Source organism: Mustela nivalis (assembly GCF_964662115.1).
Source record: "Mustela nivalis genome assembly, chromosome: 11".
Lineage (NCBI taxonomy): Eukaryota > Metazoa > Chordata > Mammalia > Carnivora > Mustelidae > Mustela > Mustela nivalis.
The window spans coordinates 53846076-53862860 of record NC_139030.1 but is presented as its reverse complement, the minus strand read 5'-3'; the positions used below and the strand labels follow the sequence as shown (position 1 = coordinate 53862860).

Below are 16785 nucleotides of genomic sequence, written 5' to 3'. Positions count from 1 at the left end.
GAACAAGGTATCTAACTGATTAGGAAATGCTGTTATTTTCTTCAGACTATGTTGCTGCAAATTTAAAAGACCACAAGTTGCCAAGAATTAAAACACATACATTAAGAAGGAGTAGGCCAACTCAAATGTTTGTACTAGGTGCATGTATTCATTTTAAATTAAATAACACGTGCTTGAAGGAAAGCTTGATATTTTCTTTTGAGCTTCATTTCAAACTCGTATTCTCAAATTCTTACTTAATTCTGACATTTATCCCAAATACACAGCAGTAAATCCCTGTCATCTCTCAAATCTACTCAATAATTGTGAAAAATTCCTTATTCTACAAAGGGGTGCCTGGTTAAAAATTAAAAATCTCATTTATTACTATTTTTTTCCTTAAAAATCTATGAAAAGGGGAAAGATCATCTAAGCCTTAACCCTCCAGTAGAGCTGAATATGTCTCTTGCCGAAAGTATTATACAAACTGTCTTATTTAAGAAAAGAAGTCAAGGGGCGCCTGGGTGGCTCAGTGGTTAAGCCTCTGCCTTCGTCTCAGGTCATGATCTCAGGGTCCTGGGATTGAGCCCCGCATCAGGCTCTCTGCTTAGCAGGGTGCCTGCTTCCTCCTCTCTCTCTGCCTGCCTCTCTGCCTACTTGTTATCTCTCTCTGTCGAATATATTAATAAAGTCTTAAAAAAAAAAAAAAGAAGTCAAGTCACCTGAAAAACCTCCATCACTAGTATGGATTAAAACTAAGTTAAAAACATTTGTGATTAGGCAAAACAAAAACAAAAACAAAAAAACAGCAGAGCTGGGCGCCTGGGTGGCTCAGTGGGTTAAGCCGCTGCCTTCGGCTCAGGTCATGATCTCAGGGTCCTGGGATCGAGTCCCGCATCGGGCTCTCTGCTCAGCAGGGAGCCTGCTTCCCTCTCTCTCTGCCTGCCTCTCCATCTACTTGTGATTTCTCTCTGTCAAATAAATAAATAAAATCTTAAAAAAAAAAAAAAAAACAGCAGAGCTATTCTTAATCGTTAGAGCAAAATAATGGTATCCTGTCTCCTCTACGTACTGAGTGGTAAAAAAAGAGTTTTAAAATCATATAATTATGGGGGTGCCTGGGTGGCTCAGTCATTAAGCGTCTGCCTTCGGCTCAGGTCATGATCCAAGGGTCCCGGGATCAAGTCCTGCATCCAGCTCCCTGCTCAGCAGGATGCCTGCTTCTCCCTCTACCAGTCTCCCTGCTTATGTTCCCCCACCCCCTCTCTGTCAAATAAATAAATAAATTTTTAAAAAATCATATAATTATGATACTTAATAAGGGGATATTATAATTTCTAATTCGGTGGTCCCAATTCCCAGCTTGTTTTATAAAGTGAAAACAAGGGGGACGTAAATATTATTCCTACCCATTGATCATTTGAAATTATGTCAGTAGGAAGAAATCCTGCCTGACACTAAAGAAGAATAGGAACTTTCTTTGTTTCATCAATGACTAGATACTTGACCAGCAAGAGAGACATGCACTGATAACGGTCTGTCCATAACATCCCCGCAGCATAAACAGAGAGCGTGCCCAAGGACAGCCAGACGTGTACACACAGGCTGTGTTTAGGCAACCGTTCCATGTCACTGTAATCCTGACAGTCAGGGCAACCTTGGCCTTTGGAGTGGTTTACAGCTGCGCGAACTGCGCGGGGAGGATATGGCATCGAGCAGTGCAAATGTGCTGCACAGACACAGTCCCCCTGCAGGGGATGTGCTTGCAAGCGGGTGGAAAAGATCTCTGTTTTGGCTGACACCCTTATCAAGGTAGGTTATACACTTTGGACTTCAATTCCCCTCGACTGCCCTCCATAAACGTGGAGGCAAGAGATTAAAAACCCATTTTCAAAGCAGTAGACACAACATCGTTCATATAGAGAGAGGTAGCAAGAAATGGTCAACTTTTTAGAAGAAAGCCTGAGGAGGTCCTTAAAGCCTTGAGACTAAAAGAGAGAAAATACTTAAAACATAAGACAACAGCAAAAGCAAAATAAAGAGATTAAATTTGAAAGTCAATTCAATACATATCCCCTTGCTCCCCAAAGTGCACATCATATTCATCTGCTACAATCACCAGAAACTCTGATTCTCAGAACAGATTATTCAGAAAGCCTTCGAAAACCACTGGGCAAGGGCCAAACTGTCAGCCTTCCTTCTCCCTGCAGCCCCCAGGAATGTGACCAGCAAGGGAGAGCAAGTTCCTTCCCAACATGGATTCATTCTGGAATATGCGAAACAAACTCAGAGTTGTCGTCTGGTTATGGGTCAATGTCATAGAGCAGAGATGGGCAGTGGACTCCTTGGCAAGTAATTAACTATGGGGTAGCTTCCCCCCCCAACTTACCCTTTGTTTTTTCAGAGATTGGAGGAGGGAAGAGGAATCATCATTCAGCGGGTAAAAAATGAGCATGGATTAAGCATATAGGACCAAGAATCCACAGAACTAAGTGAGAAAAATTAAAAGAAAAGAAGAAGGAGGAGGAGGAGTGAAAGAAAGGAAGAGGAAAACAGAAGAAAAAAGAGCACTGGGACATGGTTATCTCCTGTGTCAAGGTTTCTACTTTGGGAAAATTTAAATTTAATTTTTAAATTAACTACATTTAAATACTATACTTAATATTTAATTAAACATTTTTATTCATTACTATTTAATTTAAAATAATTTAAGCAGCACTGTTAAATACTAAGACCTTCCCATGATGAAAAGTATAACTTCTAAAAAGAAACATTAATTTACTTGTTGCATCTATTAATTATATGTTGTTTACATATGGTTAATAGGAAGTAAGAAATAAGGCCCACAGGGGTGTGATGTCAGCCAAGTCCCAAAGTAAAGCTTATTTCTACAGCTCTTTAAAAGTTTGCCATCCGAGTGCAGTAGGATTATAAAGCAATCTTTAAATGTTTCCGGGTCCTTTTTCCCCCTATTATTTTCAACAGATAAACAATGTACCTAAATCATGAGAAATATTTTTATATCAAGGTCAGAGTAGCCCTGGATTTTTACATTCTTCTAAATGAAGAATGCAGTGTCCTAAGATAAAAGAAGACATTCTTAGATATTTTGAATTAGGCGACTCACTGTGTTCCCTTGAAGGAAACGGAAAATAATACATTCATTATTCCTTATTCCAAATCTCTAACAAAATACAAAGTTTAGAGATAGCCAGTCATAGGGTGTCTTAAATTCTCCCCATTAAAAAATATTTCAAAAACACAGTTTACTTGCACATAAAGCATACATGTTCAATTAGTTATAAGATATTAACTCAAAATAGATATTGCCAGCAATTTCAGAACTATAGAAATTAACCAGCACAAACAGGTCTATTCCATACCTTGTGGCTCTTTTCAAATTTATGGCCTGTAATCTTTTCCTTATTCTCTAACTCCAAACATACTATTTTTCCTCAGTTTCTTGAAATAGTCATGCTCTCTCCCGATACAGAGCCTTTGCATACACTGCTACGACTGCTTTGTATACTTCCCACCTTCTACTTTCCATCCGTCATATGAACCATTATTTCTGTGGGGAAATTTCAGTGACCCTCCCTGTGTAGTTCCAGGCCCTCTTTTCCCTGAGTGTGTGTCCACAACTCTATGATTACTATCCATCAGCCTCCAATGCTCAGAATGCTGCATGACAGCAGAAACGATGTCAAAGTTTGCTTTCCACTGGGGCCCCAGCAGTTGCTACAGTGCCTGGCACACAGCTGATAACCAGAACTATTTTTTTAGTGATGAATGAACCCATCAGTCTCGGGTCTGCAGAAGACAACATTAGGGATTCCTAATGTTGGAAACCTCACAGGGTTTGAAAACCCCCAGGGGAGGAAAAAATACATTGAGACCAAAGAGAAAACATAGGGCAAGATTTTAGGAAATCTGTGAACTGAACAAAGGTGGATAAGGTGGTTTCTTTGGCCCATTTCAATTCTGGTATTCTGTGAGGAAAGAAAAAAAGAAAAGAAAAGAAAAGAAAAGAAAAGAAAAGAAAAGAAAAGAAAAAGAAAGAAGGAAAGAAAGAAAGAAAGAAAGAAAGAAAGAAAGAAAGAAAGAAAGAAAGAAAGAAAGAAAGGAAGGAGAGAGAATAGTCGGAGGACATCTGGGCAGGACAAGACAGCAAGGACTGAAGAAGGAAAACATGTGCATGCAACAATAGACAGACCGCTTTGCCAAGGTCAGAGGGACTCAGCTCTGAGGAGCAGGTGAGGAAGCACAGGGTTCAGGAGGCCTGCAGAAGGAGGGTCCTCACCCAGCGCTGTTGGACCCTGGTTTCCATCAACACAAACCAATGAGGGTGCCACCACAGACGGGATCTTTATTTAGATATGCAAATGGCAGGATACCTTTCTTCAACGGTTGGAAAGAGAATTAAGTTTTAAATGATAATTCTATAAAAATATGATTACAAAGTGGTAGGAAAATAATGACAAATAACCACATGACGACCTAACCACTGAGGAGCAGGTTCTGTAAGGAACAGAAAGCATACCCTACCATGGACTCTTGACCAAATGGAGGCTAATTTTTCTCTCACATTCAAAATCAGAGGCAGACAGCTCTGAGTTCGCTGAGGCAGGCCCAACACACCACCAATGACTGAGCCAGGCTCTTTCCATTAGTCTGCAGTCCTCAGGGTCACAAGCTGGGTCCCTCCCCTCAGCATCTCTGTAAAAATTCTGACCGCATCTACATTTGTATGTCATTTTACCTCAATAGGAAAACCATAGGGCATGCCTGGATACCCAGATAAACGAATGCAGAGTTGAAGGACCTGTGTTACTGGAGGCCCATGTAGAACCTTCCAGGGGTTCTGGATATAAATTCAAAATGTAAGGATGGAGATTTAAGATGTATTAATTTGTTTCCCATCCAGCATCGAGCCAAAGGGCCTCAGGGTGGAAAAGCCCCACGGCTGGCATGGCAAGGGACTGGGAACTGTCACACCTGACAGCTTGGAAGAATGACAATGCCAAGTCGTGGTCCGGCCAGGCTTCCACCCAAGAGAAGAAAGCCAGTCTGCAGGCCAAGGGGGATGCAGAAAGTCTCTTTGATGTCCTTCTCCTTTACTTGAGCCTCCAACTCCATTACTGAGCCTTTCTGCTCTCCTTCTCAGGCCAAGAGCCCCCACAGGCTGTTCCTACCTTGGGTTGTCTTTCTTCCTCCAGGGTAGCAAGAAAGACTTAAGTGGGGGTTCAGTTTTGCAAAGAAGAAATTGGAAGCCCTTTCAGTACGCTCTGTTACATAGTAGGGGGGAAGGGCAAAAGAAACAGCTCCAACTTCATTAAAAAGGAAGGCAAACATTAAAAAATGGAAGTCTAAACCTAAGCCATGCACACACACATCTACGTATGGATACAGACATGTTATTTTAGGACCTAAATCCAACATGAATAAAGAGGGTCAAATCCCAAACCCCACACTCATGTTTCCAATGACTTCATCAAAGGAGTACTCTCTGAAGCCTCAGTGTTTTTAAAACTCATGTAATTCCTGTGAAGATGCCAGTGCTGACTAATTCATCTTTGAAGTTAAAAAAAAAAAAAAAAAAAAAAAAACACTTCACAAGTGCTAATGTTTATTCATATTTAAAGCAGAAAACCCACCGGTCATGCTTATGTTGGACACAATGTTATTCCAGTATCTCATTTCAGGTTTTAAGCAATCGTTTCTTCCCAGAATACCCATAAGACATGTCTAAGTAAAAAAGTTAAAAACGGTGTGACACAGTGGGAAGGACAAGTTGGGGAGGGGTGGAGGAAGGGTTAAGAAGAGAAAGGGGTGAGAGAGGGGTGAACAGGAAGAAAGGAAAGAGAATCATTTATTACTGCCTGGGACACATCAGACTTTTCAGTGCAATTCTTGGGCTGCTGGCATCAACTGAAGCACTTTTAGGAACTACCTTATTTTAGTAATTTTTAAAGGCACATTTCCTCACATTTAACTTCTCTGAAACTTGGATGCAATATGTCATCAGTGGTATGTCAAATATAATTGGAAACATATAAAATAATGACACTTCTTATAATTCAAGGTGCCATAGGATCAATAAAATATGCTTTGTTCCGTCTTTATGGGACATCTGGGAGGTATTATAATAGTATATATATAGTATAAAGTTATAATTGCATACAAAATATCACTTTCTAGACCTATCATCTCCACGCTGTGACAGCAATAGAAGCAAGTGATTTATAACTATTTTTGTCATTTTACCTTTCCTTCCTTTCTTAAAATATTTATTTTACAGTGCAAAACACGTATAGTACACATTCATGAAAAAGAAATGTAGTCAATACTGTTCAAAACACAAAATAGTAAAGGTCAAAAGGACTCTTGGAGAACATCCACCAAAATCCTCTCATTTTACAAACAAAGAAGCCGCTTCTGAGGAGGGTCCAACTAGCGGAGGATGCCCACCTATTCTGTGGCGGAGCCAGCTGGGGAATCTCTCTGGTCTCTCCTATCTGACCCTGTTCTGGACACTCTGCTCCTCCAACTTTCACGCTTCTGTAAGCTGCTGCTTCTATATGGCATCTCAGGTAAAAGTATTAGATAACTAAAAACCACAACATAAAAATGCACATATGTCTCCAAACATCTAGCTTTTTGGATGTCAAGACAGGCTGTTCTTTGGTTTCACTTTTTGCAGCATTAACTTGCCTGAAAAAGTGCATGATCTGAAACGGCCAGCAGAGGGAGTCTTCACTTCTCAGTGAGCACAAATAGAGAAACTAGGATGTTCTGAAAACTACAACTTTAACATTGTTAACCCTATGGAGGCCCTATTATAATTATAAGCTTTAACAAAAAATTTAAAGCCATTTAAAAATATTCTTAACAATTTGAATGTTTCTATCTGAAACATACACATGGTTTATCTAACCATGTGTACATCTTAACTTCAATAAGGATTTTTTGGGAGAAATATATATATACACACATACTGCATATAAAGTCACCTCAGTAACAATCTTTCCTAGAACTCAAGATGGAGGTTTCCCCTAGCATTTTTGAAAGGTGAAGTCAAAATATTTCTTTGAATCTTGATAGAACTACCCAAACGAATCTGACTTCTGAAACTACAAAATAAAATTCCTGATATTTTTACAAACACAACTGAATGTATATGTCCAAACACACACAGCCGATTAAGAAGCATTTATGCTCACTTTCCCACAATGGCATGTGTGCCAAAAATGATTTTCGAATTCTTTTTCAGGAACTGTCTAAAGAACAAGTATTTTTAATACCTCCAGGGGTAGAAAATCTTTACCCTTGCAGAGGGTTTAATATCTGAAATTATCAAAAGTCTTGTCTCTTTCTCCTGCCAAAAAGAAATTATTATTTTCCAGATTTGACTTGGGTGCTGGCGCCTGGCCAGGAGAGCCAGCCCTGACACTGCCCTCAAGCAAGAGTCTGAGACTGTTGATCAGCCTGAGGATTTTTAATCTGCCTTCATTGCCAAATGCAGACCAGGCATTGTGGTTTACAAAACAACATGAGCTGGGGCGCCTGGGCGGCTCAACCAGTTAAGCGTTTGTTTGCCTTTGGCTCAGGTGGTGATCTCATGGTCCTGGGGTTGATGGAGATGGAGTCTGGAATCTGGCTCCTTGCTCAGCAGGGAGCCTGCATCTCCCTCCACCTGCTTCTCTCTTTCTCTGACAAATAAGTAATAAATAAATAAAATCTTTAAAGAAACCAAAACAACAACACAAGAACAAGAGTTACAGCCCCATTCCCACGGAGGTTCAGCCCAGGTGCTCATGGTGATGGTGGACTTTGAAGTCCGCTCTGTGATCAGATCCTAAACCACCAGGTCCCCAGCGATGAGTCCTAGATTCCTCATTCTATAGAACGGACAAACTCGTAGGACCCGATTACTCTAAGTGATCTTTACTACAAATTTTTGAAAGTGAATAAGGCATTTAGTAAGTCTCAAGAGACTCCTAGAGCCCCACTGAGCTCTAAGGAACTCTGACATATGGTTTAGTCACTACATCTTTGAGGCACGACTGAGTGCGCAGCAAGGAAAAATGACAAGAGGGATAAAGAGATGGAGGAAGGTGGGACCAGTCCCACGAGAGGACTAAGGAGCCGGCAGGGTTTGCTGAGTGGGGAAGGCAGAAGGCTCTGCCTCAGACACACCCATGCGTCTGGGAGAGGTGGCCTCCTGCAGGCACTCTGGCGCTGACCCGGAGCTCAGTCCTGCCTGGTCACCGACCAAACATGAGCTTTGGGCAGGACACTTAACCTACCCCGCCGTCCGCCTCCCTCCCCCGCCCCGCCGAGCTTCACATTCCTCATCCCAAATGGGGTTTGGGTTCTTATGAGGACTAAAGGGAATGTGTCATCAGTGCTGAACACATTAGAGCTGTTTTGATTTTATAGGTGTGTGTCCAGGACAGTGAGTATACCAAGTCATTCCCAGTGGCAAGCTGGAGCTGGATAAAGGTCATGAAGAGGGAAGGTGGGTAGCTGAGGTGGAACCTGAGTGCAAGGCTTTTCACCACAAGTGTGAGACCAGGGGAGAATGAAGTGAATGCGACAGGGAGACAAATGTATCAACTAACAGCAATTACATACCAACTCTGAAACTTCCCTATGTTGGGCACTTGAGTCCAGCGATGCTCAAGTGACACAGCCCCTGCCATCATTAGTTAACACTCCGGTAATGTCACCTTTGTCTACTGAAACAATACCTTTACGTTAGGCACAGTTTTACCTCTTTTAAATACATAACTGTGCCTGATTCTTCCCAGGACGGTGAAAAGAGAAATTAGCTCACCTATCTTATTTTAATTAAATCTATGTTCCCAGGTTTTTAAAAAAAATTCACCAGCATTTAATAGTTGTATTAATGTTTTTAAATTCAATTCGAGCCCCCCCCACCTAGAGTTACCAGCATGCGAAAAGTGATTGGCTTTGACTCACGTCTCTGGTGGTCTTTTAAGGTGGGGGTAATACTCTATTGGCATTTCAAAAGCATACTTTCTCTCCTTGGCTGCATTATATCAAGGATACCTACTTTTTGTTTGATTCATTTGTTACAAGGGAATTTTTATATAATACCTTAATAGGATAGGGCACAAAAATATTTAAATTGGTAGTAGTAGGGAGTTGCAAACTGTTTATGAATCTAGTAAAACATGCCATTTCATAGATGAGGGGGGAGAAAAGGAACTGGTATTTGTTGAGCTCCTACTATATCAGTCAAGTACTTCTAAATACTCATCCTATTTAATCTTCACAAGTGTTCTGTGAGGAAGCATCATTATTCCCAGGCCAGAGAAACTGATTTTCAGAAAAACTTAAAAGAAGGCAACCAAAGTCACACCACTGCTCAGTGACAAATCTGAGCTCAAACTCAGGGCTTCCTGGCTCTAAAATACACAATTTCTAAAGCATCACACTTCCTAAAAACTCACTTCTCAGGAAAAGACACATTTTGTGAAAACACACAATTCATTGGTCTGTGTGGTACCTTTCCTAGATGGATATGTAGCAAAGTAACCCTGTAAACAAAGAAAAGGACAGAAGAAAGATCAAGGTTTAGCAAGAATGAGAACTCCAAGTAAACAACAATAATCACACTCATTACCACATCACAACCAAGCCAGCCAGCCCTCTGTGGGTCTCCATTACCCTCTCGCCTCCTCAGGATATCTATTCTTTCCCCCCTTACTATGCCTTCTACTATCCCCATACAAGTGAAGAGAATACATTTGTCCATAAAGCATAATCATAACGTGTACCTGGAAACAGGATAACACAAATCCAAGGGACCAATATTTACTGAATGTCTAATATGTTGGAGGCACTTGTAATTGGACGGCAAGCTACCCACCAAGAGCCCCTGTTCCCCTCCCCCCTTCCTGAGGAGTCCAGACTCTGATGAAAAGGGCAGAGTGTGGTGCTCAAGGCCTACATTTCCTGGCTTCCCCGGTCACTAGGTTTGACCACATGACAGAATCCCAGCCAGTAAAATGTAAGCAAAAGTTCCTGGTTACTTCAGGGTGCCATGCTAACATCTGACAGAGCAAGCCAGCACGCCCTTGGTGCTTCCCATTCTGTATGCCAGGAATGTGAACAGGATGACTGGAGATTTGCATTTATCTTTCCATAAAAGGAAAAGAGACCCACACTAAGGAAGATACAACAGAAAGCAAGAAGGAACTTGGTTGCCTCAGGACATTGTCAGGCTGCTATATTAGCTTTGGATGGAGTCTTGTAAAGTGAAAGAAAAATAAATCTTCCTATTTAATGTGCTGTCATTTCAGTTTTCTGGGTACATGAAATAAAATTCAGCTCGTAACTGACAAAACACTTTAGTTAAGGAGTCTCTTCAATATCTAAATTCTGGATGTAAGACAAAAAAAGACAGGTTTTTGAAAACGAAATAGTACAAGATTTATAAAAAAAAACAAAAACAAAAACAAAACAAAACCAGACACACAGAAAAGCATAAAAGGCAAATCTGAGTCGTCAGAAAGCATAATTATGATCCACAACTATGGAAGACTAGGGAAGCCTTCAGTATCAGAAAAGGTAATCAAAGAACTGTTGTCACAAGGCAGTACCTACTGAATTGGGAAATCGGGAACAAAGGCACATCCACGGACACGGAATCAAGATACCACTAAGAAAGATGTGCTGCAAAAGTCTTGAAAAGCTTCAGAATGGAACCACAGCTTGAGCAGCGGCACAGACAATAGACAGCCTCCAGGAAAAGCAGACCGAGTCCTGGAGCTGTCTACAGGCCCTGGAGCATAGAACCGGGGGCCGAAGTACAGAGGGACAAACATCAAACAGTGTTTCGAGCGCCAGGAAGAAAGCCACGGACTGGGCAGAGGCTCCACGCGGGGCTGGGGAAGCCACGGGGTGCACAGGCCTTGAAGCAGAGGCAATACATCCATTTGGATAGATTTTGTATAAATTTAAAAGTTTCTGGGCAAAACAGTGATATGATAATCTGTATTCTTTCATTCTTTACAAAATTATTTTTAGAAAATCACAGCAATGATTCTAACTGTATGAGGAAGGAAATGAATATAACATAAACTATTCTCTTGTATAGACAGAGCATTGACTCTTCTGATAAATGGCATTGCTCCATATTACACTCATGAATTTCAGATTTTCAAAAGGATTTGAATCTTAAGGAAAATGTATTCAAGAAATTATCCTTTTTCCTCTCTGAGATTTCAGAAGATGCTTCAGGATCGTGTGTGCTCATGAATATCTCTCATAATTGTAGTTTGGATTAAAAAATGCAGAAATGCTTGTAAACATAATTTGCAAAACAATGTAAATGTGATAGAGGCATGAAACATACCTACTCATAGAGTCAGAATATGGACATCTGGCCTTCTGATCTTGAAGGCTTTCTATAAAAAGAATATGAATTTTATATTACATGTAATGTATACTTTACAATCTTTGAATCTTTTGTTAATTCTCTGGGACCTTAAAATAGTTTCTTGATGTAATGTACCAATCTAGACCACTGGGTATAAATTCTATCTCTCTCTCTCTCTCTCTGTCTCTCTCCACACACACACACACACACACACACTTTGCTGCTTACAATGCTTTCTGAATAAAATGTTTTCTACACTAGAACATATGGGAGTTGGTGGAGGTGCAGAGGGAGATGAAAGGATTTGCCTAAGCTAATTCCAGACTAGAAGTTGAATGGCAATTATACACCCCATAAGGCAATTTCATTAACATATTAATTTCAGGAGGTAACACATATCTAGGAGAAACACACTGGAAGTCACAAGACCTAGATTCTATTTCTAGCTTTGCCAATGACCTTCTGGGTGACCTTGCATAAGTCACTCAACACCCAAGAGACTCAGACTTCTCTCATTTAACAGAAAAAAAAAAGATCTAATCTAGTAGTTATCCGAGAAAAAAGCTATGAGGTAAAAGATTCATTCAGAGCATTTGGTGAGGAAGTACCGTGTTTGAGACAGACAAAATCTTTGCTGGAACCATGATTAACCAGAATCAAGGAAATCTGACTCTAATAAAATTGGAGGAAACCAAAAATTTTTTTCTAAAACTTTACTCGATAGAGAATCTACCAAAAGTCTCTATTCCTCAAAGATCAAAGTGTATTTGATCTTCTACAAAAAAGACCCATACTGTGTTAAGGGGCCATGTTTAAAGTTAAAGTTCCTAGTCACTCTCAGGAGAATCTCATGGTCATTTAGATCAGATATACAAGCTGATAAGAAAATTACTCCCTAGTGCTATTAAGCATTTTTAGAAATGCCCTCAGCCTTTCAAATGATTAGGATTCCAGCTGGCAAATTATTTTTCAAGAGCCACTCATTCAAGATGAGCAAACTTTATGCCAAGCTTAAGGAAAAGCACCTGCTGCCTTCTTGGGAAAATGAGAAGCTGCCCCCAAAATACTCCCAAGAAATGCTTGTACTAATTTGTCAGATCATCTTAAATTATGGTGCGTATAGAAAATGACAAGTTAATTACAAGTATGGAATAATTTTCTATCTTGGAAAAAAAGAGCCATAATGTGACCAGAGCAGATGGAAGTCTTTTAGTCAGAAACATGCCCAATTCCTAAAATAAGAGATATTAAGATTTTTCAGAAAAGTCTCCTAGATAAGGTGTCCTTTGGAGGTTAAAATGCCAGAGAAAGAAACCATGTAAGTACTTTCAGCAAATGGTGATGCCCTAAATTATATGGAAATTTAATATGTGTACTCACTGGAAGGCAATAGCATGGACCTGGGTGCAGGGAATTTTGACTTATTAACTATTATAATAAAAACCTGACAAATAGCTTATTATAAAAGACCAAGAGAAATCACAATGATGTGAACATCAGCAGCTCAGACTTAACATCAATTATAATCACAGCTTTCCAGAGTATTCTCATTCTGCTACTTACCAGTCAATGCTGGATTTTCTAGCTGAGTTTCACTCATGCCAGCTGCCCCTACCCCAGTGCTCCAAATCCTTGAAAACGAGAGCATCTCTTTCTAATGTTTTATACTCTAATAAGAAATGGTCTAGATATCTTAACTATGAAAATACAAATTATATTAGTTGAGTCACAGAATTGTAGACAATAATTATACTGCAGAAAGCATTTAATGAAAATCTGTCAGCTCTTGTATTACAGGTAAGGAAGTAATGACTGCGAGTTTAAGTGACTTGCCCAAGGTCACACAGCTAGCAAACAGTCGAGTGCTATGCTTCCTACCAAACTGACATGTCATATCAAAGGACATGATGAAAGCTTCCTGGTTATTCTAAACTGCAATATTAACTGCATAACGAAACTCAGTCCTAAGAACACACATTTGATATAGATTAGTATACCTCTTCACGTTCCAGTGAGTCAGGGAATCTCTACGGTCATTATTAATGCTTAGTCTAAATCAAAATGAAAATTCAAGCTCAAAGCAAAATATCTGCAATTAAATTTGCCTCACATGAGAAAAAGGCATCGAGAAAGATAAAGAACAAATATTGGCAAAATTACCATATACAATTCCAATGCCAAGTAAAAATGTCCCCAGTGAATAAATGGTCAACTGTATAAGGAAATGAACTGAAAACCTAAAAATTAAACACAATAAAATAAGATACTAATTAAAAAAAAAAAAAACCCTCCCGTATTATTACATTTGTCATTTTCAACCAAATTACACCATGACCTTTGACTTACGGAATACACTAATAGTTAACTAACAGTTAACTATTAAAAGTCAGGTACGGAAATAAACATTCCAGTCTCTAGTGTCACCAAAACCATTCAGAAAGCATATTGCCAAAGATGTGTTTTGGTGCCTTTCTTTTCTATACTAGAGAGCTGATTCTTTAAGGATTTCAAGACATTGTTCTTATTTGGAGTAGTTATAAGAAAAGTTTAGTATATTCAGTTTTACTTAAATGCTACATTGCATGGTGTATTTATTACCTTATAAAATATGATGCTGCAAGTAAGACATGGAAATAAACTTTACAAAAAACAAACAGATACAGTATTTTCATACACAGGATTGACTGCATTAATAATTAACAGAAAGCTCTTTCACAAGGGAATATAATGGAAAGTTTTTCTTAAGCAAATAGGCAGCAGCTCAATAGAAATCGGTAGAAACCAGAGAATAAACTGCCATATGTTTAAACAGAAAAAACAATAATACAGTCCATTCAACAATGAAGATGGATGTATTATGAATTATAGTGAAACAAAGGAACTGCTTCTCAGTAAACAAATATAAAACATAATAGCTAGCAGATTTCCTATTGAACTGAAGGCAAAGAGGCCTAAAGTTACAGAAAGAAAAAAAAAAAAAAAAAAGCAAAAGATTCAGTATACTCTCTAAATCACAATGCCCTGAAATCGAGACCGAGCTGCTTTTACATGGAGAATTTTTACCAGAGGTATTCTAGCGCGGCATTTCCCCCCTTTGTCTAATTTCACCTAATATCCCCTTTAATTGCCTCTAGCCTCAATGAATGACAGCCTCTCTCAGGACATGTAACTAAAGTTTCCAGTGTATTAATAAACACACAGTAACAGGAAGAAAGAAAAACAGCAAGGAAAAGGAAAGAACAAGGCAAAAGAAGTCACATACCCTTTTCTGTAGGACTATTGGCGTTATTGTAGGCAGAGTGACTCTTCTCGCACTCAGACTCATGCCTGCTCTTCGTAGAAGGAACCCCTCTCATAGATCATGGGTGAAACGAAAGAAATCTTTTACAGTGACTCCTTGGAAATCTCAGGGCTCAGTGCAAAGAAACTAGCAAAGTAATAAATGTCACTCTGCTTATGTGATTCCAATCTACCCAAAGCCAATTAAGGATGGCTGTGGGACAGGACAAGGCAGTGACCAATCAAAGCCGGGAAAACTCCGCCTTTGTCCTTGGAAACACATTCTGATACTTTTGTTTATGATATTTAAAGAACCAGATTAACAGGCATCTAGTTCACTTAACTTTTTTTTTCCAAAACAGTGCAATTTAATGCCATCTTTGTTGACTAAGCAGCTATGTCTTTAGTTTACTAAAACATTTCAACATATGGCAGATAAGAAACTGTTTACATGGATCTATTTAAAGTACATAAATATGCAGATGAGCTAAATTTACTTATGCAACTCATAAATTCGATAAATGGGTCGATTAGAACATATTATATAAGGCGCAAAAAATAATCCCGAGGTTAGAATTGGTCTCAAAGTATTAATTTATGTGTTACAATAAAAGGTTTTTAATATTCATTGATGCATTTCATTTCTTAACCAGCTAAAATTTTTGTATTATGGACTTTTCAGCTATCCTTAAGGTTATACGCTTAAGTATTTCTGTTAATTATTTCCTTAACAGTCAACCTAAAAATAATAATGTTAAATATAAAGGGCGCATTAAACCACAATATGTGAATTTCAAATGTTTATCACTTTTAAAAAAGCACAGAATTCTTTAACTCAGCATCTTTCACTCAATTAAAAGCATTTAGACAATAATCACTGCTCAATGCAAACACAAAATTTTAACAACCATTTTGCCTTTATTCTTACACTAACTGAAAACTGTATTTTAAAAATGTGGAGGGTTTGGAGGAGAGTCACAACTAAAATCATTGATGGCTAACAAGAAAATTTTCAGAAATTCAGTGTTTCTAAATAAAGAAAAAAAGAAACACTCAACATGACAAAAAGTATCATAATATTAAAACTAATCTAAGGTATTAGGATGGTAAGATCCCTGCTGGACTGATGACTTCACAAGCATCTACTCTGCTCTTCAGCCACAGCACAGGGAGTGAACCACTGCAGTCAGTAGGAGAAACCGTCTTGTAATTTCTAGCTTACAAGGCGGTTGTTGTAGTAACAAGGCAAAATGGAAGATTCTAGGCAACTCAGACACAAACTTTCCATTTCATTATCTAGACTGGTACTAAGCAGGGTTCACTTAACTGCTTTACACTTGACGCTTTTGGGGTAGGTTTTTTATGCATAATGATCTCATATTCCTCAAAAGGAAAAGAGACATTACAAACTCTACAGAATTCCCTACTTGGAATTTCAAAACCTGCATAGATTCCCCAGAAAGGTAGCGGGGTGGGGGAGTTCACTTAATATAAAAAGTCACAGATGGATCTAGTTTGGGGGCATTCATTTGATCCTTATCCAATTAGGTTTTCGTGCTCTTTTAAAATAACAGTATCAATAAAAACTTACTAGTACTGGAATAAAAAATAAAAAATTAATTTAAAAAAAAGAAAATTAAAAGAAAGAGAAAATTAAAAAAAAAAAAACTTACTAGTACTGAGATGGGAGTTACCATTTGTAAAGTGGAAGATTCTGGTTTAAACTTAAGTCACTTTTTTGGCAGACCAACAATAACAAAGCCCACAGTAACTACGTCATTTCAAGATTATTATCTGCAGTATTTGGCTTTTTCTTTCTTCTTTTCTCAATTTAGTCTTCGGACATTACAAAGAAGTGCTATCTCTGGCCTCCAAAATGGGGTTTGACCATAATCAACGCAATTTATGTCACTAAATAACGAGGCAAAGTACCCACTATGCATGAGGCGGTGTGTTTGGTGGTAGGAACATACTATTGACTAAGATATGGTCACTGGCTCAAAGTAGAATAGAGGGAATTCATATTTAAATTAAAAAAAAAAATCATACTCAGGAGTGGGCTAAGTGAGTCTAACAGTGATTAAACTTAAAAATACTAGAGATGCACCAAAGTAGAAGAA

General features: G+C 38.8%; 1 protein-coding gene across 4 annotated transcripts in view; it reads right to left on the bottom strand.

The window, feature by feature from the left end:
* GRB14 (growth factor receptor bound protein 14) overlaps positions 1-16785 on the bottom strand; it is a 114211-nt gene that overhangs the window by 46176 nt on the left and 51250 nt on the right. Inside the window, exon 1 of one of the 4 annotated variants that reach the window (XM_082691241.1) lies at positions 14649-14860. The exons of the other annotated variants lie outside the window; for them this stretch is intronic. Within the exon in view, the coding sequence (XP_082547367.1) occupies positions 14649-14711 (63 nt within the window). The 5' untranslated portion in view covers positions 14712-14860. Of the gene's footprint in view, positions 1-14648; positions 14861-16785 lie in introns of those variants that run through there. 4 annotated transcript variants of the gene reach the window in all.